The sequence below is a fragment of the Perca fluviatilis genome, chromosome 7 (assembly GCF_010015445.1).
Source record: "Perca fluviatilis chromosome 7, GENO_Pfluv_1.0, whole genome shotgun sequence".
Classification (NCBI taxonomy): Eukaryota; Metazoa; Chordata; class Actinopteri; order Perciformes; family Percidae; genus Perca; species Perca fluviatilis.
Genome location: NC_053118.1, coordinates 20,573,936 through 20,598,256, shown reverse-complemented (window position 1 = coordinate 20,598,256; position 24,321 = coordinate 20,573,936). Strand labels below are relative to the sequence as shown.

The following is a 24,321-nucleotide window of genomic DNA, read 5'->3' as shown; positions in this document are numbered from 1 at the left end:
CAAGTTCCCCTGTCATAATTAATATACAAGGGGCAAATGGGTGTGAGACAAATATTTCCTGAAGGGTCAACCACTGATTTTAATCCACACAATTTTAAAAGAAACAAACATAATGAGATAAAATAATTTTTTGTAACAGGATTAATGTTTTGCATTGTGAGGTGTTTCAGTTATCGTCTGTGATCCTTTTATGTGTAATTATTGAATATGCCACAAGGTGGGACTGTTAGCAAAGACACTGAACAAGGACGTAGTTGGACCATTATTCACACTAAGTGCAACTAATGACATCTCAGTTTCATAATATGAGTGGACATGATGGGATTCGTGTGAAAAGTCAAGCCACTTCATTTCTTATTAGCTAAATAGTGCTATCTTAACAAATTAATTCCTTCTTGATTCCTCCTATCATCTGCATAGTGATGGGACTGGACAGCTGGAAGAAGACATTTACATAGTGGTCTCGAGACACTGAGACTTTACAGCCATACATCTTCATTCATACTAATTGAGATAGCTGTGGAGTGTGTGTCTGTGTGTATCTGCGGTGTGAATGTGTGTATTTGAGTGTGTGCACGTGCACATGCAGTAGGAGGGATGGTGATGTGATTTATAGAGAGTGAAGCCCTTTTAGAGGGACAGTACAGACATCGATCCATGCAGATATTACATCATTTATCTCTGCACATTGGCTATGTCTGCTGTACTTATTGCTTGGCTCCCCTCCCTGTCAGCTGCGACATCGTTCCTTCACTTCTCCTCTCCTCCCCATCAATTTACCTCTGTCTCTCATCCCCTCCTTACCTTCCTTCCAATCTGTAATTTTCATTTTTTTTCCTTACCTGAAGCCACTGATGAAAATATTCCATCAGATCCCTTATAAAAAGAAAGAAATACCAAATTATTTCTGTGCCAGATATAATTCTCCACTCCTGTCATTACTGAAGTGGATGTGGATTTATGGCAACAGAAATGTGAAATAACTCTAACTGGGGCTGTAAGTGCACTTTGTTGCATATAATTCCTCTTTAGCGGTCCCAGGAGGAAGGTGAGGACTTTTTAATAACTCCCTCCATTCACCTCCATCCTCATTAAGAGGTCTAGTTGAGTGAAAATGGAGAGATTTACTTGGGGGGGAGATTGATCTCAACTGAGAGAAAGAGGAGTGAGGGGGCTGTACTTTTCCGAAGGAGTTGTTGAAAGCTTCCTCTCCAGAGCTCTGCTCCAGAATTTGACACATCAAGAAGCCTTTTATGGTGTCATTAGTGTAACTGTTCCACCGAGGACAAATGATTCTGCGGGTTAAGAGGAGTTAATCACCTGCCTATCAAACCTCATCAAGCCGCCTCTACGGATGAGGCTCTATACAAATCTCATCATATTTACAGAGCCTTCAATTAAGCAGATACAGGCAAGGAGACACAGGCAGAGAGGAGAGAGTGACAGGGTGAGCAGAGGGCAAGCTGGGAGGGTAGGAAAGGAAGGAAGACAGAGATAGAGGGAGACAGAGACAGTAAGCAGAGTTGGACGACTCCTGTCTGACACTAAGCAGCAGACACGTAATGTCTTAAAAGGCCATCGCAGTCAATAAAGTTCCTAATGTGCTTAAAGCAATTACTGTGTCCGGAGAGGAGCAGAGTGCATGCAGGATATTAACCTCAGTAACCCGCTCTATCTGGTCCATAATTAAATTATCCTCACATACTCATTCTAATACAGACACACATACACACACACACACACACACACACACACATTCATGCTAGCATACAGTACATTGATGCATGTTCACATAAAGTATGTGTTGAGCCGTATCCCTGCCTGACAAGAGAAGAAAAAAATAAGAATAAAAGTGAAAGTAAAAGATAGATGATGATTTGGGATTTCAGCGCTGCACAGTAACAAGTTTGATGTTTTGATGGCTGTTATATTTTTATAACATACTGTAGGTTTCCATGCATCCATTTGAGGACAAATGACCAACTCTCTGACAGTGTCAATGGTCTCTCCTTCTCTCGATAAGAATTCTTGGTAACAATTCATTTCAAGGGTTCCATAGTTTCCTATGTTCTGGGGAAAATTGAGAAAGTGTTCAACTGGTCTTTAGAGAGTCAAGCAATTCAATCAATCAATTCAGCGTAGATAGGTATAATTACATTTCCAGTGAATGTACTGTATGTATTTTGCATTTCTTTCAAGAAAATTACTCTTGAAATAAACAGCTCAACATATTCAAATCTACCAGCCACTTGCAACTCAACTCTCAACTCTTTTTCCTTTCTGCATTACTGTACTGTATGTATATTCAAATTGAAATAGCTGTGTCCAAGTAGTGTAGCTAATAAGCTCTTCAAGTTGATTTAATGCTGTTTAATAGTTGTCATACAAAAGGCTATTTGCAGAGCCAGAGAGAAATCTTGACACTATGGACCCTAATTATTGCTTCTGAAAATAGCTAACCACCCTTAAGCATGGGCCCCCGGTGGAGCTTTCCTCAGCATCTGGGACGACTTTTGTGGTTGGACTGGGAAGCAAGCTAATTTAGTATTTGTTGATGGTGCCTCTTTGGCTTATTTTGCTGTTGTGTTTGCATTGTTAAGTCATATTTTTTGACCTTGCTTTGGGAATTTTAAGCTGCTGCTTTAGGGCCAACATATAACAAAGCTATCTGTTAAATAAGAATTGTGAGCATGGTTGTGCTTATGAATGTGTGTGTGTGTGTGTGTGTGTGTGTGTGTGTGTGTGTGTGTGTGTGTGTGTGTGTGTGTGTGTGTGTGTGTGTGTGTGTGTGTGTGTGTGTGTGTGTGTGTGCATTTCTCTAGGTGTGCATTTTTTACCATGCTGAGGAGGTCTTCATTGCTCTGGCGAGACGACACAGGAGGATAGGCTGTCTGGAAAAAAAGGTGTTAGCCCATCAGCAGATTGTCAAGCACACTCTCTCACACACACATTTCCAGTGTGCATACACACACAAGAATAAAATACAGCCATCGACTACTGACTAATATAGAGGTGGAGATAGGAAAGGTATTGTTTGCCAATGGTTACCGCCAGTCTGTTGCATCCACCAGCATGCATGCATATTCAAAAACGCATTATGCACATGGATATACCCTCAAGTAAGCTTTGTCACATGAACAACAATTTGTCACCCTGTTGTGTTTAAGATGTCATGATGAACAAAGTGTGAACATTATGAACTGGGTTAGTGCACTGAATTTAATCAAATCAACTACTGCAAACCCAGCAGGAATTACAGCCTAAACCACATTACAGCAAGTAAGCAAATTTGGAAAATTCTTACATATGTCCTTGAGGCAGGCCTATTTGAATATCACATGTTAATGAATATTTAATGATGATAATGGTAACCTCTCGAGCAGACTTGATTTTCAAACATGCGTCACTGCACATTTATAGAAATATCTCAGCACATTAACTGGAAGAAAATTATGATTTGAGTCATGTGAAACTGTATCTATGCTTCACTCTGCTGAGCGCTGTAAAGCGACAGCCTCCTCATGGCACTGAAAAAAAATAAGTAGAAAAAGTTGTTGCATTGACAGCTTGCTGATGCCATTTACACAGTAATTGCAATCATCTCTGGGAGGATGTGATCTTCAGCACTATCATGCCACCTTTAACAAATATAAAGACTTCGGAGGCCTCTGATGATTGGAGTTAATAACACCTGGCTATTGCAGCTTGATTTCTTTCTGCCTTATTAGGCAATTTTCTACAAAGATGTATTCTATACATGACTCCAATAAATGATCTCAGACTCATTCAGTGCTAGGATGCTGTATAGATGGATGAATGTGAATTCAACATGCTGTGAATGGCAACATTGTATGGTCTAAATGAAGGACACAGACAGGATTCAAATGTAAATGTATGGTTTCCACAGGAAAATCACACAGCTCCTGTATGTCCTTTGGTGTAAGTGTATATTAATGAGGACAATGAAGTTACAGAGCAAACATCTACAAAGATACAAGGATCTTCTGTAATCTGACTCAATGACATTGAAAATGAGGGTCGCCCCTCAATGATCTCTCAAGGATAAATAAACGTTGAATGAATACAGAGCGAGCACAAAAGAGCAGCAATTGAATCAAATTATTATTAATTTTGTTTGCCTTGAGTAGTGGTTGCTTTAATTTCAGTGAGGGATAAAGCCACCGGACAGATATCTGTACTGCTAATATTCATTTTATTTGCTCACACTGTGTGTTCTCTCTCTTTTTGTGGTCACGGATCATAGAAGGCCAGGGAGAGCAAACCAAAAAAACTAATATGAAGCGAAAATGCATGACTATAGCCTTGGGGAGTAGAAGGACAGCACGGTAGGGACAGTGTGTGTGTGTGTGTGTGTGTGTGTGTGTGTGTGTGTGTGTGTGTGTGTGTGTATACATCTGTGAGAGACATAAAGAAAATACAATTTCTCTCAGAGCCAAAATGAGGTTAGGGAATTGGATAGAACACTTTCGTTCCCCCCCAATGAAAATGCCTCTCTCATATTTGCAGGAGGACATATGGGGTGTGAAGCAAAGCCATCAGATGACGACAGGGGGAAAGGAATGCTTGCGAGCTGGAAGAGTTGACAAGGAAGAAAAAAGCAACCTGAAACCGAGGAAAGGGGGAATCAGTTGGGGAGATTGCGTGGGAAACCTTGGGCTGACACCACTGTAAACTTTAATGAAGAAACTTCCTGAGTCCCACCTATGGGGGGGGCTGAGTGCCAGTGTTACAACCATCTAAACAAAACACTGAGATTCTGTCAAAACGCTGATGGGCTGCACAGCATGCTCTAACACCGTGGAGCACAATATGCAGTGTCCACCTCACCTCACTCCATCACTGTGAATGTGCTGATACACTTACGCGGAGACACAGCCACACAGCACACACACCTTTACACTTGCACACACACAGTTACAGACACACACACGCACACACACACACACACACACACACACACACACACACACACACACACACACACACACACACACACACACACACACACACACACACAAACAAGACAAGGTGGTAGACAGTCGGTGTGGAGATAGATGGGGAGGTAAATAGGGGTGTCATGGCAGTGTGATGGAATGAGGCAGGGGAGAATTCATCCTGTGTTTCCTCTAGCCTCTGTCCCCTTGCTGACAGCATCCTGAAATAGGGCCCACTGTGTCTGTATATATACAAACCTGTGTGTGTGTGTGTGTGTGTGTGTGTGTGTGTGTGTGTGTGTGTGTGTGTGTGAGAGAGAGAGAGAGAGAGAGAGTTTTTTAACTTCTGTGTGTGTTTCTCCCTCTGTGTGTATGTCCTCAGCTGTGGGAGCGGGATGAAAGCGGCGAATGTGGAGAAAGATGGAGATAACACCAGGAAGGATGAGAGAGGATGGGAGAGATAGAGAAAGAGAGAGAGAGAAAGAGAGAGAGAGCCCTGTGGGTAAAATTAAACATCCTTCCTTCGTTTCGTTTTTTATGTTAAGGTCTGGATTGAACTGGAATCCCACTGGGCCGGTGGTCAGTAAAGTCTTATTAGATCCTGCTGAGCATCTGTCTATGTTCTGTACAGGTTGGCAACACCTGGAGGTAATTGTTTAAATATTGTTGCTGCTAAATGTACAAGAGACATAGCTGTAAATGTGATCGCTATATACTGTGTGTTTTCCCATTTCTGGCACCAGTGGGACAGGTTTGGGTCATTTGAATGGTGTCTTTGTTTAGAAACGAAAGAAAAAAAATGCAAAACAGAAAACATCCTTTGGGTGTGGGAGAATTTTTCTATGGTGGCAATGCCACATAAATGCAAATCTACCTTCAGCTACTTTTTAACTATTACTTTAAAATATTGATTTAATTCTGCTCAGTTTTACCAATACTATTAAAATGTCACAATCAGGCAGTAGACGGAAATTCACTTTGTTTTCTCTCTCCCACCTTTTTGGACCAAGACTAACTGTTGTGTTAAATAATTTTTTGTTTGGCAGATACAACACTTCTCTCTTGGGACATACATACCAAAACATGCCATCAATATGGCAGAAAAAAGGCTTTAAAGAAGAAGTTAAAAACAAAACCCTGGCTTTAGGCAATGCTTTGGGAATGACTGAGAGATCATTTTGTTCTGCATATTTTAAAACATATAAATATAGATCGTGTGTGCTTTGTCAACAGGTGTACACAATTATGGTAGGTTTGTGTCTCTAGCGCTGAGCATTGTTTAGTAACCTTTTGTTTAGTGATTGGCCTCCCTAACCCAAGTCGACCTGCTGGTTTTAAGAGGCATGCTTGTGATTTTGCTGCTGCGCACCTTGTGAAATAAAATGTGCCTTTCACTCAGTTGGTGGAGCTCTGTGTGCTGGTCTGTCATTTAGAAAACAAAGGATTTCAAATCTAGCCATCTGTGAAGTAGTGTTGAGCAAGGCAGTATACTTATCTTAGTTCCACAGTACCTTCCTCTTTTCACTTTCAACTCTCTGTTTCTTACATTCTGTCTTTCTTCTCCTCTCTTTCTGGCTCTGTCTGTCTGCCTTTGTCTTCTGCAGTCTCTCCCTCTTTCTCTCCCAAGGGATAAAGACCCTCCCAGTCCTCAGCTCACTGAAGCCTGTGTGGAGTAATTAGAATTAAAGTATTAGAGTCAAAAAGGAGGATTTTAGTCTGATTATGATGAAGGAAAAACTATAATCCAAATACTCCCTTGTGGGGTTTTTCTAATTTCAGTGCAATCCACTCTTTTAAACACAATACGCTAAAAAGACCAAACCTTATTTGCTGTTACCTGAAGCTGTGAACATGTGTGTGCAAGTGTTTGTTGTTAGGCGTGTGTGAACATGTATAGAATGGTGTTTACAAGTGTGTCTGTATTGGGTTGTGTGGGTGTAAGGGAATGGGCCTCATCTAACTGCCTCACTCTTCGCGATGAAGCTGACTTTTCCTCTTGATTAAAAATGAATGTCACACATACCCTGCCAGTTTTTTCCCTCCTCGCTCCTCCTGGCTCTCTCCTCCCATCTCATTCTCTACGACCCCCTCTCTTTCTGAACATATTTCATCAAAGGCCTCCTCACAGGTAACAGTCACCCTGATCTCATTAACTACTGTTAAGCGCAGAAGACTTGAAAGAACACACTGTCTCAAACACGTGCACACACACACACACACACACACACACACACACACACACACACACACACACACACACACACACACACACACACACACTGCTTGTATAACTCTAACGGTTGCATAGGACAAGAGTATCAAAGACAGGAACCTTTCAGAAGGCTCATGTATAATTCTTAAACTGAGGATAGTTATAACAATCTAATGATTTCAGGCTACTGCACGAGCACTGAGATAGGCTTTTATAATGGCTCTGTGTGCGTGGAGCCTATGTGTGTGTGTTATACCCCCTCTCACTCAGTCTCTGTCCTGTTAGTAGCCGTATTAACCTGGGGTCTCTCCGCTCTCCCGATCACTGTAACCCCATTAACTCTCATTAAGTCTCATTACTACCCTCATGAGGATCGTTACCGCTGGCTTTATCTATTTTCTAAACACCACAGTATGCAGGATGTCTGCTTGGTGCAACACAAGTTTTGTCAGTAATTGTGAGTCGTCATGCGTTTCATTGGAGGCGGGACCAGGTGTGAATGGTGTTTTGCCAGTCAACAATTGACAGTAATTGAGCAATCCACTGCCTCCGAAAGACGAAAAGGCAGCCCACACTGCCAGGAAACTGTTTTTAAGGCCTGAAGGGCTGTGTGGAAAATCTACCAGAGAAGGGGGCACTGGACTGACACGCTGACAGAGTCAACTATAATTATACATGACTGTCAGAGTGAAATATTCAGCAATGTGTGGTCATGGGGATGAATTATATATTCACTTCCGTCAAGACTTCTGTTCCAGAGTGAGATTTGATGTTGTAAGGGCCAAGAGGGAGTGGGATCTGGAGTAAAATGGAGAGAAAAAAAACAGAAAAAAGGAGTGAATGGAGTGATTAAAGACGAGAAGGGAGGGCAGATTAGGTTAGACATGGATGAAGTGAAGTTTTACTTCTACAGCTCACTGAAGTCTGTGATATCCCCGGGTGCATGGAAGATTATGCCAGACAGGCACTGCTGACTTATTTTCCAGTATTCAATAGTTTTAGTTAATATTTTCTTTCTGGTCATTTCTGGTCACATACAGATGACACACTAAAATGTGATGATTTGTGCACATCCTCCGTGCAAATATGCTGATCTAAGCATGCTGCTTCCAGTTAATTTAGTTCTCGTTTTAGTGTGTTTGGCAAGAGATGTTTTTTATGAAATATAAAAATAATAAAAATTCTAATGCAATTTCAGTTGCAATTACAAGTTGTAATTGTTTTCAGCAGGTATAGTGTAATACAAAAAGTAAATGCTAAATGACATATATGGAGCACAGCCTTCAAAGATTATTCAGGCAGACAATTCAAGATGCTGCCACACTCTACTAGTGCTGCATTTTGGGTATCTATACTTTACTGGAGTAATTATTTTACAGCAAACTTTTTACTTCTACTCCTTGCATTTTCACGCAATTATCTGTACTTTCTACTCCTTACATTTTAAAAATAGCTTGTTGTTCATTCGTTTCAAAACACACAACACACACACACACACACACACACACACACACACACACACACACACACACACACACACACAAACACACACACACACACAAAAAAAACCTTTCCAGATAAATCGCGCCATCCGGATAGAGTGAATTTGATTGTGGTTGGATGAGAAGTATAAACACACCCTATTGGTTTGTGCACCTGCACAGACCCGTTGCTGATATGGCACCGGTGCCTTAACAACCGTTATCTACCGGACCGAATAGCAACGCGGATTACGGTGCCTTTTTAGGTGCCACTTAAATGCCTGCGCTTCTCTCTGATGCTCTGAAAACAGATGTTAGAGGGAACTGAAACATCACTGCACGGGACGCTAGTTAACGCTACACTTGGCAGCAGGTAACATTAGCCTACCATTAGCTAGTAGCTGAAGTAAACATGGTTAAAATGCTGACAGCCAAACGGTGTAAAAGTGTGTCTGTATTTCACTGTGGAGGATTGTAACACCAGACTGTAGCTGCCGTTGTCTGAAAAACAACAGTCACCCTGAAATAAGTTATTGTTATAAGTTATTGTTACATTATTATTATTACATTTTTTAATAAATCATTTAAATTTGACCCTGTGGCCTTAGCAATACACAAGCCGTTCTTTTTGTTTTTTAGATAAACTTTTTATTGTTTTATATTTTTGAACATAGAGAACAGACAAATACAATTGAACAAGGTACTCCTTTTTTGTGGAGGTGGGACAGTGCACTATAGGCCTCTGTGGGGGCTAAGCTTTTGTCCTTAATGGCATTTTTTCCCCCTTACATTACTTTTACTTTTATACTTTAAGTAGTTTTGAAACCAGTACTTTTACACTTTTACTCGAGTAAAAAGCTTGAGTTGATACTTCAACTTCTACAGAAGTCTTTTCAAACCCTAGTATCTATACTTCTACTTGAGTAATGAATGTGAATACTTTTGACACCTCTGTGCTGCACTCCTGCATTTCCTCAACAACCAGTGCCCGACCCACACAGAAGGTTTTTCAAGATAGATATTCCTCTCAGGGGCTTTCAGGTGTCTAGCAGTGTAGCAGTGTAACGGTCATATGGTGACTGACACATAGAAGATCCCAAATAATACACTGTAGCTGATGTCCAGCTCTGTGTGGCTAATGTGGCTTTTGGATTTGAAAGCCACATTATTTAAACTGTAATCTTTAAAACCCTCAGATTTTAATTAAATTAATTTAAAAAAAAACTTAAAATCAATTTCAATATTTATGACTAAATAAGCAACAATCAGAGTAAAAATATAATATAATATATTATATATATATATTATTAGGAGTTAAAGGGAGTAGTAGTATAGTATTGTATTGTATATGTAGTGCTATTTATAAATCTAGATTGTTTTGGTGTGTGCTGTCCAGTGTTGGAAATATCAGCTGTAGAGATGTCTGCCTTTTCTGGAATATAATGAAACTAAATGGAACATAGCAAAATGTGGTGCCTAAAGCACCAAAATAATACATTTGAAAAATCATGACCTGGTTACTTAAAATAATCCACAGACCTGGTTGTGAGCTGCTTCATGTAGGAATTATTTTCTTTCTGCGAAATTACACCCACAGCACTGACCTGTCCCTTAAATCACTCAGATACTCTAATCTGGTTCATCAGGACTATGTGTGTGTGTGTGTGTGTGTTTGTGGTAATTAGCCTGAGAATCATGCTGTTTGGTAAACAATAAGTTTCTTAGTCTTTCTCCTACACGATCCTGAAGCTATTAAAGTGATGCTCATGAAATGGGGAAGGGGGAGGTTACGCTGATTAACAAAAAAAAATCATTAGATAGAAAGTGATCTGAAAGTGTTGCAGTTTAATGTAAATCTGGCAGGTCAGTGTTATTTATGAGTTGTGGTGTGGGGTTTTAGTTATAATAACTAAGGTTCCTTGCCCTCTGAAGCCAAGTTCAAAGATCAATCAGTAACAGCCCAAGAACAGAGCTCGACCTCAGAGAGCACAAGCGCTGCATTCAAGTACTCGTGAGCAACACGGCAAACAATCATACTTACTGATAGTAATACCCCGCTTACTTCAAACCATTGGAGGAAAAAAATTCAGAAATCTATCATGGGAAATGATCGGATTCCATTGCTCAGGCTGAGAAGCTGATTGCAACAAAAACGAAATCTTCCAAATCTTTGCAGAGAGTGATGAGGTCAGAGCCATGGCTCAAAATATCAACTCTGCAGATAGAGTATTTGAGAAGACTGACATTCAGCAAGAATTAACTAAAACCTCATTCATTTTTACCCATTATATTTTTAATTTTGAGGTAAGGCTATAGTTTTTGTAGTGCATTATTTTGTATTTCAAGTTATTGTTTAAAGGTCTTTTACACCGACACAGGTGTTTTCAATTACTCTTTTGCTGGTTGGGCCTCTAGCTGAGGTTGAGTGATGCAATAGAGTTGAAAAGTTGAAGGTATCACTTCGCAAGTGTTTTCCTGTTTCAAAATGTTCTTTAAATTGTGTCTTCAGTGTTAATTAAAAAACATGGGACTTTTTTGAACAATGTAACAATCAAATAGGTTTACATTATGACCACCAGTTGGAATTATTTCAGTTCCAGTTTTTGAAAAATTATGTTTTGTTCATCATTTTGGCTTGGCAGACAGGTCAAGATACTACAATACCTGGAGAGATTTTGGCTGATCCAAGCTGTACAACTTATCCAACTGCCAGTCATATAACAATGTATATGGGGAAAATGAATGGGAATGTTGCTTTTAGGTTGCCCAAAATAGCTCCTTCCATTTCTTTGCAACTTTTTTAGAATGACATGATGTCAAACTATGTGTATATAATAATATGACAATGGGGTAAATTGTCCTGCCTCAACAGTTACAACAAAACTAACAGGAGGGTAAGGGTCCACAGTCCTGAGAAGAGGTCTAATCAAGAAACATATGATAACACCTGTGTGGGTGGATTTTGTGTGTTTTTTAATACCACAATATTTTAGTTTTTGGGGACAGAATTGTCAGTGTCAACTGTGTACACTAAATGGTGTAAAATAAATACACACAATATCCTGTCTCAATTCTTGTGGCTTCCTGTAGTATTGCATATATCAGTGTTACCACATAACTACTGTTCGCTCATTAGAGCCCCTATAAAGCTGAGACCATGTCCTGATGCTGCTCTGAATTGTAAGAGACAAAAAGAGAGTCAGGAGGATGTGTGTGTGTGTGTGTGTGTGTGTGTGTGTGTGTGTGTGTGTGTCTGAGAAAGAGAGAAAATGAGATTGTGCGTTTGAGTGTGTGTGTGTGTGTGTGTGTGTATGTGTGTAAAGTGTGTTACAAAGAAAGATTGGATCTGACCCATTAACTTTACAGGCCACTCATTGAGCACCAGTGCAGCAGGGGTCAGTAGGGAGATTTCACTGTAAATCTCTACAAGGATCACAATGATGGTTTTGAGAGAGAGAGAGAGAGAGAGAGGAGGAGGAAGAAAAGCACAGCTTGTCCCTGACTCTGTCCAAAGCCAAGATAAGTTTTACTAAGGATATCATCTACTGCCAACCAGCCAGCTGGACTTTGTTTTCTTCTGTTACTCATTTAAACGCTCTACAAAACAAAAAAAAGGGCTTTGACAGCTTAGCCATTTTCTGAGCAAATGATGAGTATATGTGGGTTGTTTTTCAGCCGGGCCCACTCAGGTTTCTGCCTTAAGAAAAGCTGTTTTTAGATGTGGCCTTTTCAGGCTGTGTCAGGTCACGGCCCGCAAACCCAAAACATAACCTCAAAAGAATAGCTCATACGAGGACACTTTGTGCCTCAAGGAAACAATAACATCAGATTTGTGGTGTGGAGGAGGTGAAGTGAGAAGACAGAAAAGTCAATGTACCAAACATCCTGCCTCACCAGGACGTTTCTCCGTTCCTTTTCTGCCCTGCGGCACAGTAGATCCTAGGCTTGGTCACAACTCAGATCCAGCTACCTCTACCCCCCAAAATCGCTGCTGTACTGTGCAACCATTCTCTAGCAGGACTTCTAACACACATCCCCCATCTCCATGCCATCCCCCTCTTTCTTTTTGACATCAAATCACACTCTGCAACAAATCTTTCCACTGTAGGTAGTTAATAATTCATCCCCCCCTGACCATGCTATTCACTGAATAATCGCTTCAGTTATTCATGTATCTGATAATCCATTACCTGGGTAGCATCTGCCAACCCCAATCCCATATTAAATCTAAAGACGGACTCCCCACAAATATTTTTTAATTAGCGGAAATCACTTTTAATAAAACATGGGCACACAAGGTTAAAACTGTACAAACAAAACTGCGAGCAAACCAGTCATTTGGGTGTGATTAGGAAAAGGATAAGAAAGTTATTATAGAGGGAGAATTTTTGTACATAAATGTACTTTATATATTACTTTGTACACTAATACACACAACATTTTTTTAAAACAACCAGATTTTTGTTTGGTAATAAAAGGTGTGTTGTTTGTAACAAAATATTTGGGTTTGTTTTTTTTTGCAATAACCTCCTTAGAATCCTAGAGGGGGGGGCGGGGGGGGGGGGGGAGTTTTTGAATGCTCCCGGCCTTCTTCTGAGAAGGGGAGCTGCTCGGGCCCCTTACCTTTATTTTTGGTTTTCCTTCGCGCGATCCCTTTTGTGTGGGTTTTTCTTTTGCGAATAAGGAAGAAAGTTTTTACCCACCGGGTGGGGCTTGGCGTTCATAAACGTGTGTGTGACTTCCCCTTATGGGGGTGTGTGTTGTTCTTTTGAACACGTGTGGTTTTTTTGTAGTTGATAAAAGGAGTGTGGGGTTAAAAGGGGTGGGGTTTGAACGCAAAAGGGGGAGGGGAAATAGCTTCGGGGAAACAAAAATGTCTTTTTTTGTGTTTGGTGGAAGCCTTTTTTGTTTGGGTGGTGTTTTAGAGTTTTTTTGTAAAGAGGTGGGGGGTAGGCTCTTTTCTGTTTTTTGTTTGTAATTTTTTTTTTTTATTTATTGTGCTTTGGGGTGTGGTTATGTGTGCCGTTAAGAACAGAGAATCCTTTTTTTTTTTTTTATTTGTGTTTGTAATATTAATGCGGAGAAGGTCGCGTTGCTCTCATGAATTTAGATTTTTTTGTTATTTTGTAGAATTTAAATTAATAATTAATAATTTGGAAATTTGAAAAATTATTTAAAATTTTAAATTTTAAAAAAATTTAGAAAAAAAATAATTTGAAAAAATTTAAAAATTTAAAAAAATTTTTAAAATTTTTTTTTAAAAAAATTAAAATTTGAAATTTTAGAAATATTTAGGTTTTTTAACAAATTTACATTTTGGAAAACAAAATAACATTTTAGAAAAACAAATTTACATTTTAGAAAACAATTTAAAAAAACAAGATGCAAAACACTTTTACAAGTCCGAAACAAATTTACAAATGACAGATTCTTCGACGTAAAGAGAGAATGTACCACATACCGAAGTGATGAGGTGTTACGGGTGTTGCTGGTGAGCAGTCAATTTGTGTTGTTGAGTATATGGCGTGAATGAAGTTTATGGTGACTTTCGGGGTTGTCGGTGTTTGGGTTTTTTATATGACGCGGACACGGCAGAAACATAGGAAAACGGGGACGTATCGACGCGCGGCCGGATCGAAGCCTACAGCGGGGGCAGCTGAGTCCGTCTTCAGCTGCAGGACCTGGAGCTCACTGCCCATTCCTGGGAGCCAAAACGACACCACGCAGCTGGAGACCCAGGCGGTATTGCTGGGCCCGCTGGAGGGAAGGGAAGCCCGGAGAATCAGATCCAGGACTGAGCGTGGCGGACTGTCACAACCTGCTGAAGTTTAAATCACAGGTTTCCTAAAGGGAGTCTGAGGGACTCGGACTGTGGATGACGAAACATGACTTTAAGTCCGTTAAATGAATAACTACATGCAGAAATAAATGAATCATTAGTGGGGGAGTGAGCCTGGACATTTCAGTCTGTTTAAACTTCACTTTGAAGCAGAACCTCTTAGTTCAGAAGGGTGAAGTTTCCGTTTCTACTCATATCTGTGAACTGATTATAATAAATATTCTTTGTATTAACACCTTAATTAGTCTCTTTGTCTTTTTGTTTAAAAAACTACAACATCGCATGAGATTTTTGACGATTTATAGTGATTTTATTTCCGTTAGACCTTTGCCTACATTGACGCTGATGCATTAAAGACGGCCCATAGACAGTATATAAGGGAGTGCCTCCCCTGTTCCAAGATGCAGGCTCTATTGACCATTCGATCCATAACTGCCGTAGTCAAGAAGCGACATGTATACAACACCTCATCACTTCGGTATGTGGTACATTCCCTTTCCGTGAAGAATCTGTCATTTTGTAAATTTGTTTCAGGACTGGTAAAAGTGTTTTGCATCTTGTTAATTTGTTTTCAAAAATGTAAATTTGTTTTCTAAAATGTTATTTTGTTTTCCAAAATGTAAATTTGTTTTCTAAAATGTAAATTTGTTTTCCAAAATGTTAATTTGTTTTCTAAAAATGTGTAACTTGTTTCTCAAAATGTTATTTTGTTTTCCAAAATGTAAATTTGTTTCCTAAATGTAAAATTGTTTTCTAAAATGTAAATTTGTTTTCCAACAAAAAATTTTTGTTTTCCAAAATGTTAATTTGTTTTCTAAAATGTAAATTTGTTTTCCAAAATGTAAATTTGTCTCAAGCTTTGTAAAGTTTTTCATTCTTTGTAATGTTGCATTGCACTTCCCCGGCCACCGTACAACACAGTGATTTAGTAAAACTGGGTAAACCCCATGTCAATATTTGGCACACTATAATGAATGATGAGAATGATGTCTGTTTCCCAGAAGAAGGCCATGCTTGAAACTTTGCCACAAAACTTTCTGGCAAAAACACGCAGAGACATAGGCTGACACCCGTGCCAGCAGAGACACACATACCTCCCACCTTTTGCCATGGAGTTTCCCAGTTTAGACAACTTCACCCTAAGCCATGGGAGGGGATGGGCCAATACAAAAACTGACTCAAGCCAGAAAATCTGTCAGTCTAAAGAGCAATGAGTTAGAAGAGCAGACACATGGACTTGAGGGGCAGACAGTTGATTTGCTGACACTTTTTTCCACAAGCATCCAGAAGAGCTGTTACTTTGAAGACTACTATTTTGTTACATTTGCCTTGAATCTGGACACATTACACGTTTTGACAGAAAAGACGGTGCAGTGTTTTGTTCTGTCAAATTCACAGGAGATATAATTTCTGTTTGTGTCGGATTGTGGCCATGTCGGCTGACAGACTGAGCAGCGCGTCAAAGGAGGTGAAGCCAGAGAGTGTGTCGCTGTATCCTCTGGGCACAGCAGCTGGCCCTGAGCAGGAGCTGCTGTGTATCTTTGGGACGGGAGACTTAGGGCGCTCTCTGGGCCAGCGTCTGCTCCATTCTGGCTACAGGGTGGTGTACGGCAGCCGCAGACCTCACAGCTGTGGCCCCTTGCCTCAGGGAGCTCAGGTACAACACACTGCATGACTTCATCTTCTCAAACTCTGGAATTTTATTTGGTGATTGTTGCTGATTTCAGAATGTGTGTTGCATGATGGTCCTGAACCAAAACAAATAACTTTGTAGATAGAAGTGCATAGATAGTGCTGGGGGGGAAAGAAACAGTTGTTATCAGGCTTGGAAAGTTGACTGAGCTAAACAAGGTCACTGATAATGTGCGTGTTCATGTGTGTCTGCACATGTTGCTGGGTTTTGTTTTCATCTGTCATGCAATATGTACTTGACTAGTGAACTATCACTGAACACGCCAAGCCTGTTATAAGTGAATGTGTTGCTACATGTAATGGCCATGCATGACAATAGCGTTTGTGTGTTTTGCAGGCAATGAGCCACGAGGCAGCAGCCCAGTCAGCCAGTCTGGTCTTTCTTTGTATTCACAGAGAACACTATGATTTCCTGGAAAAACTTGCACCTCAACTCCAGGGAAAGGTACATGGTTGCACAGTCAGAATCCGTTGTGTAACATAGCAGTTGGTTCATTTCTAACTTTTTATCCACTCTGCTGATTTCATTGATTGGAAGGTGCTGGTGGACGTCAGCAACAACCTCAAGAAGAATCTATACCCAGAGGCCAATGCTGAGTGTCTGCAGAGGTAAGAGGAAATCAGGCAATAATGTAATTACCTAAAATATTGGGCGATTTCATGGATCATGTGGTTCGAATCACCAACAACTGGTGGAACATGAAGCGAAACAGTTTGTTGTTTGTCGTCCAGGCTGATCCCTGGAGCTCATGTGGTGAAGGCTTTCAACACCTTGTCTGCGTGGGCCCTGCAGAATGGACCCTCAGATGCCAATAGACAGGTAATAAATGTGTTAGTGATGTTCTGTTTTTAATCAAATATGTATTTTTAAGTGTATTTGACACTTGCTAAAATGTAAAAAGTACCAACTTTTCTTCTACTGCTATTTAGGAATGCACCGTTTTTTTCTAATGGTGACATGTCTCATTTTAGAATTAAACTATTCAGCACTGCTTGTTAAATTATTTGCCTGCTGCAGAACTACAAGCATTTTACAATTCCCTGATGTGTTCACACAGTGGGGCGTTGACCAACAAGTTAAAAATAATAGTCTCTTTCAGAAAGGAAAGCATTTTAGTCCAAACTTAACTCATTTTGAAGTTCTGATCAAACCAAATCCAAGTAAAAGAAGCCAAATCTGAGGAGTCAGCCTCGTGTCTTTGCTGTGAATGCCATCTCTGATGTATCCTTGAATCAATTAACTCCACAGTGTCTCTTAGATCTAAGCTCTCTATCACATGCTTTGCTCTCTCACTGTGTTCTGCAAAGCTGCAGCATATGTGGGGTTTTCTGTTTTATTTTGATCTGATTGTGCAATCCCAGAGGATGGTAAAAAACACACAGGAATGTGTGTTGTGGGGTGTGTGTGTTTATGTATGTGTTGGTGTATTTTGAGCACAATCAGCAACATCACTAGGAGTTGACTGAGCACTGTTTTACCTGCTTTCTTCAACTAAATTAAGTATTGCATATAGAAAGACACAGGCATCTCCAGGTACTTTTATGTTCAATCCCCCTGGAGTCTACCATCCTTTTATCATTGTGTGTCCAAATGCATAAACATAAATGCATAAATATGAAATAATGTAGACATATACTCCTCACATGGGGCATTTCGATTGCTTTAAAAACTATTGGTGTTGTCGTGTTTCCATGCTCCAGGTGTACCTGTGTGGAAACGGTGCTGAGGCAAAGCAGGCAGTAGCAGAGGTGGCCACCAAACTTGGCTTCGCTGCTTTGGATAAAGGTTCTCTGTCAGCAGCCAAAGAGCTGGAGGACTTCCCACTACAGCTGTTCCCAGAATGGAGGATGCCGCTATGCGTGGCCGTCGGCCTCACTGCCTTCATCTTTGTCTATGTGGTCATTAGAGATGTTGTCTATACGTATGTTGAACAGGGGAAAGACAACTCCTTTAGAATCATGGTGTCCCTGGCCAACAAGGTGAAGACCGTTTAGTGTTTCTAAAAATGTAGCATTTGTTTTCTCTTTTAAAGTAACTAACTTGGATCTGGGGTGTGTTTTCCTCACAGTAACCACATATGTGTTCACTGCCAACCTTCTTGCAGGTGTTTCCCATTGTGTCTCTCATCATGTTGTCTCTGTGTTACCTGCCTGGTGTCATAGCTGGCTTCATTCAGCTCTACAGAGGCACCAAGTACAGGTCCGACATTAAAACAGGATAGATTGATATTGAGTGTCTGCAGAGACAATTTCCAATATATTTCAAATATTGTATCCTGCAAGTTAAAGTATGTTTGTTTCAGGCGTTTTCCTGACTGGTTGGATCGCTGGATGCTGTGCAGGAAACAGCTGGGACTGGTAGCACTTGGCTTTGCTTTTCTACATATGGTCTACACTCTCATCATCCCCATAAGGTATGTAACAAGTGCCCCATACTCCTTCAAAAATGTATTTTAGTAATTTTAACTACAGTCAATTCAGCCGGTTTATTAGGAACACCTAGCTTAAACTAATCTAATGTAAAAACAGCCCTGCAATAAATCATTCCTTCATGAAAATATAAATACATATAAATATACTTTATGTACATTTTAGACACTGCGGTTTGTGCTGAGATCTAATATATAGTCAACCCTCATTGATATAAATTGAGTTACAGGGCTGTTGCATTTTATTTTATGATAGGTTTCCCAAACCTGGCAACTGAGTGTGTACTGTAACAATACAAAAATAGGGTAATTATATAGCATTATAATTGTTAGACCCCACAGAGATTAAAAGCATACTGGATGTAACCAGAAAATTCTGAGCATTTGCCTTCAGTTTCATAGAAATGCCTAAATAATCTTACAGAGACTCCTTTTATAGAAAAGTGCATTATTAGAAGAAAGAAAGACAGAAAATTCACAGTAGTCAAAACAACTGGAAGTCACACTGAAAAGAGTTGTCAAACTCTTTGCAGAGTGTAGCTATGTGGTTGCTAAGGTGTTTGTAATGGTTGAAAGGATTTTGATTGGCCGTTGTTAAAAATAAGCATGAATTTATATGAACATTTATGCTAGCATTTTCAGCCACATCTCACAGTCCTCCTCAGTGGATGGACGTTGTTGTCACAGAGGTAACCTAGTTGTCCCGTGACCTGAAGAGTGGAACAACAGTCATGTGATAAAAGGATGTTCAGAGTTGTTGCTACTGCTGCTGCACTGTCATACTCCCACCCGCAACCTCAGATCCACAGATGCCAACCTCCTTTCCCCTCTCACCCGCCCCAAGCACTGAACCTGGGGGGACAGGGCTTTTTCTGTTGCTGTCCCCTCCCTCTGGAACACCTCAGACTTTCCACATCACTTGCTAACTTCAAAACCACACTTCAAAACCCATCTGTTTAAAGCTGCTTTTAACCTGTAACCAACTTAGCTATTTCTATTTGTTTGTATCCTGTTTCTATGCTGTTTTGCTGCACCTCATTCATATTTATTTGAAATTTTAGTTTAGTTGTTATTGATGTTTTTTTTACTGATCTTGCTATTGTTTTTCTTTGTTTTTACCTTGTAACGTGCCTTTGAGTACCTTTTATTTAAAAAATAAATGTATTATTATTATTATTATTATTATTATTATCATTATTATTACTGTAGATATGCAAAAGAATAAGGCCAGATGTTTTTTTTTTTTATCTAAACAGTTTTATAATTTTCTTCTCTAGATATTATGTGAGATTCCGGCTTTCTGCAAATACCATCTCACAGGTAAGACAAACGTGCAGCTGGAAAATAAACTAAATAATAAGCCAAATAATAAGCATTAAAAGTACTGCCTTCATATACAACTTTAAATTGAGATGTCTTTGCATAATGCTGTACTGTTTCAGTACAGAAACTGTTTGTACATATCTCTCTGTCTTGTGTACTGTCACTTTAAGATCAGGGAGAACCGAACTTCAGTGTTTGACACCACCACGGCCTGGCGTTCAGACTCTTACTACTCTATGGGGATTCTGGGATTTGGCCTGTTTCTCCTGTTGGGAATAACCTCTCTCCCCTCTGTCAGCAACGCTCTCAGCTGGAGGGAGTTCAGCTTCATACAGGTACAGACGTTGTGCATCCCGTCAAAATCTGCATCCCTGCATCCTGTTTACATAGTGAAACACTGGTAGTCACAACTAGAGGAATGTGGAGTTTCCAGTGGTGCTGGCTCTATGGTCTCCCAAGAAATCTGTCCAACATCTTAACCACATATTTGTGTCTTTTCACGGGAAATATTAAATAACAGATTGAAACCTTTACTGGAAACCTAAAATGACAAAGGTTTGTTTGTATTCCGATCATGTCTTCAGAAACTTGATCAGCCCACAAATTAAGAAAGTACATGTGTGTATGTATACTCTTTGCACTTAAATGCTATACCATTAAAAAAAAAAAAAAAGACCAACAGATTTGGCACAGGTAGCACACAACAAGGAAACTGAATGACAGGCAAACACATTGTCAGTCATTTTAGAGCCATTTTTTATAAAATAATTTGATTAGTAAGCTTCTGATAAAATGAATAGAAATAAGCTCATTGGGAAATATAATTTGGGACAACTGATTATCTCACTTCTACGCTGTGGCCTTGAAAAGCTGCAAATGACAACCAGATTGATGATTTAGTTAACACAGAGATACATGCTCACAATATTAAATAGGCTCAGTTGGTATCCACTCACAAGGTGCCCACTGGAAGTATTTTAAAGTACGTTATGAAATGTTCTGCCACGACAGTATTGCATCTGTTTATGCTCTAGGCTTCTGAGGTTCAGTTAGTGTGGACATTTACAGAGAGCGTACTGGACCTTTAAAGTGTTTGAATACTGGCAGAAAAACTGTTTACGACGATATTCACATCATGCCCATTAGCCAAGTTTTAAGCTATGACTCATAAGAACAGTTCTGTGCTTTAGCCCAGATGGAAAACAGTTACGGGGGCCAGACAGATGTTTTTTTATTACTTCCCATTGGAAGTAATCTGTTGAAAGTGTGTTGGTGGTATTTCCATCCTTCCCTCGATAAATCTTTCGCTGTGATTGTTTTTACTCTGCAGCCACAAATATTTACCTTTTTTCCGCCACTTTGACCAATCGAAAATGAAATCGGTCTCACAACAGGGAACAAACTCATTCATAAATGTAACTGGGTCATGTCAAGCTCATTTTCTCATTCCACACCCTCCTCCCCTTTACTCCAGCCCAAATTAGAGCAGTGCTTTAAATGTTAAGTTATTCATCACATGTAATTTGGGGGGCATACATTATCCTTCGCCACAGTCTTTAGGTGCAGTTCATGTCTACGGAATGGATCTACATGCCTGTAAATTTGCAAGTGTGTATGGTGTATGCATATTCCCTATCTACAGTAGTTGAATTATCACTATGTGCATACAGTACTGTATGTGTGTGTGTGTGTGTGTGTGTGTGTGTGTGTGTGTGTGTGTGTGTGTCAGTAGATGATTGTGTTCACATGTATAGGTTAAAGCTTGTCTCTGTAAAGGTCAGTCTATCACTTACTGAGCCTATTACACTGTAATTAGTTCTGTGTTTATTAGTGCAAGTGTAACTATGTGAATCTGTGAATGTCTTACAGTTTTGTTCTCTCTTCCAGTCCAAGCTGGGATACCTGACAGTGTTCTTCTGTACCCTTCACACCTACCTGTACGGCTGGTCCGGGTTCCTTCGTTCCTACAAATGGCACATGCCTCCGGCCTACATGCTCGCTCTGGTGTTGCCTTCTGTGTTGATAGTGCTCAAGTTGCTGCTCCTCCTGCCCTGTGTGGACCGCAGCCTCACCCGCATTCGACAGGGCTGGGAGAGGTCTGAGACGCAGGACGGCAGTGAGAAACCACTGCTAACATAGAGACTATGACAGACACAAAAACAATGGTATGCACTGAAAAAGGCCAACACAAAGACACCACAGTGACTTGCCTTCTAAGAGCTCTATTATCAGATAACCCCAGCTCATTGTTTTGGACGTCATAGATCCAAGACTATGCAATTTACACTTATTGTTCTGCTCTCTATTGTCAACATAGTCAACAAAGGCAATTGATTGAAACTCCTTTCAGTCTCTCTTTGTGTAATCATCTTTGAATTGTTCCATTTTTTAAACATAGTATATGATACAATGTGTATGCTTTTATCAGTTATACAAATACCTTAGAGCAGTGATCTCAAAGTAGGGTCTGGGGACCCCCAGGGGTCTGTGGCACTCTGCCAGGGGGTCCGTGAAAGGTTTTCAGATTAATTCATTTAAATCACCATGACGTTTTCTTTCTTTTTAAAAAAGGCTTCATAGCTCAACAAACTGATTTATAATAAAATTATAAAAATCAAGATTTATAATAGTTAATAGATTACGCACCAAACTAACAAATCTATAACTCGTGTAATCTGCAAATATGTTTAATACATGTCTAATACATATCTATTACATTTTTGTGTGTTTTTGTTTTACATAACTAAGACTGTAGAAGTGTAAAAAAATAGGCTTTGTCAAATTATTCCAATGGATAGACAGAGACAGAAAATTCTCTATCTTGTAAGGTGTCCTTGGTTCTAAAAAAGATTGAGAACCTCTGCCTTAGAGAATCATAGACACATGCATTAAAGCAGCCGTATAGGATTTTAACACTAGAGTTGAATCATTTCACAATAACCATCCAGTATTGTTAGAGAGTCTAACTCTGAGGCAGGCAACTCTGTTGTAATTCCCTTACCATCAACAGCAAGAGTTTGACTTTCATTTTTATACACACTTTCTTATCAACCTGCATCTACATGGGGGCTTTTGTTTAATCAATTCACTTTGTATCCTTTTCTGTAAATTAAGATTTTTGGATCTTTTGTTCTTCCTTATTAATGCTGCTAAATGTCAAGTGTAACCACTGTTCAATACATTTCATTGTGACTGAACAGTGTTGCCTTTTCTCTTTCTCCAATTTTTTTTTTTTGTTTTCTCGTCCGGTCTGATCCCTCTCCAGGGTTCATCCCTCCGGCTGATCTGATGCCGTTCTCCAGGAACTCTAAGCTGCAGGCTTCGACCCAGCCGCTACTGGATCTCATCACATCAGTGGAGAGAGGAGCATGCAGACTCCTCCATCACTGAAGTCCTCTGCAGGGAAGATATGCTATTTGGATGTGACAGTAGAGATAGGCCCTTGATGTTGTGCTGCAGCGAGTAATTTAAGTTGATCATTAAGGGAGCGAAGAAAGCAGCACTGATAACTGGTAGTTGTTAGTGACACGTGATTAAGCATTAAACTTGGATAAGTGGGCATGCACACTTGCAGTATGTTGTCACATACTGTACATGAATGCATGTGCAATGCTCAGGACACCATTACTCCACTAAGCTATAGTGGCACATAAATAAATTTTGCGCAAAAAGTAAGGAAATTTGTGTTTGGTAGATTATTTCTCTGTGGTAACAATGCTTTTTGGCAATAAATCTTATACCTTTGGAAAGCCTGTTTAGTTCCCTTTCAAATGGTGCCCCATTTGTAAGGAACATGCAATTGTGGGATGAGCAGCAGCGCTGAGTATGTGGGTTGCGCCCATGAAAAATTTGCCAAATCTTCTCTGCCAATGCCAAACGGCTTATTCTGCCATTGACTCGTTTGGTGTTTGGTGAATTGCATGATTGAAGTTTGAAGAAACAAGACATATTGGCAATTGAACAATGTATTCATTTCACAAACAGGAGCCTCACTAGCGTGTGGAAGAACCATACACAGCCACAACAGCCTGGCACCTCCTCCTCATGCTGGTCACCAGCCTGGTCACACACTGCTGTGGAATGGCATCCCATTCTTCAACCAGCAGTCCTGACCTCAACCCCTTTGAACACTTGTGGGATCAGCTTGGGCGTGCGGTTTGTGCCAGAGTGACCAACACAACCACGTTGGCTGACTTGTACCAAATGCTGGTTGAAGAATGGGATTCCATCCCACAGCAGTGTGTGACCAGAGGCCTGTACTACGAAGCAGGATTTGGCGTTAACGAGCTAACTTCAGGCTCAACCCAGGATTTTCTGTACTACGAAGGTGGATTAGCTGTTATCGGGTTCAATCGCCGTGGTAACTCATGCTGAACACCTAACCTGGTCG

At 40.1% G+C, this 24,321-nt stretch overlaps 1 protein-coding gene across 1 annotated transcript; it reads left to right on the top strand.

Annotated features, from left to right (window-relative positions):
* The first annotated feature begins 15,919 nt into the window (after positions 1-15,919).
* LOC120562839 (metalloreductase STEAP4-like) lies at positions 15,920-23,128 on the top strand. The gene is made up of 10 exons (XM_039806756.1): positions 15,920-16,144; positions 16,517-16,624; positions 16,718-16,788; positions 16,912-16,999; positions 17,881-18,159; positions 18,285-18,379; positions 18,483-18,593; positions 19,886-19,928; positions 20,102-20,266; positions 21,819-23,128. Exons 1-10 carry the CDS (start codon positions 15,920-15,922, stop codon positions 22,068-22,070), a joined length of 1,437 nt encoding a protein of 478 aa, XP_039662690.1. The 3' UTR covers positions 22,071-23,128.
* The last annotated feature ends 1,193 nt before the right edge of the window (positions 23,129-24,321 follow it).

Bases quoted from the DNA above. Each gene is read 5' to 3' on its own strand.
- LOC120562839 (XM_039806756.1), top strand. From the start codon at position 15,920: ATGTCGGCTGACAGACTGAGCAGCGCGTCAAAGGAGGTGAAGCCAGAG. The intron at 16,789-16,911 runs GTAAGAGGAAAT...TTTGTCGTCCAG, and splicing joins AATGCTGAGTGTCTGCAGAG to GCTGATCCCTGGAGCTCATG. The intron at 18,380-18,482 runs GTCCGACATTAA...TGTTTGTTTCAG, and splicing joins TACAGAGGCACCAAGTACAG to GCGTTTTCCTGACTGGTTGG.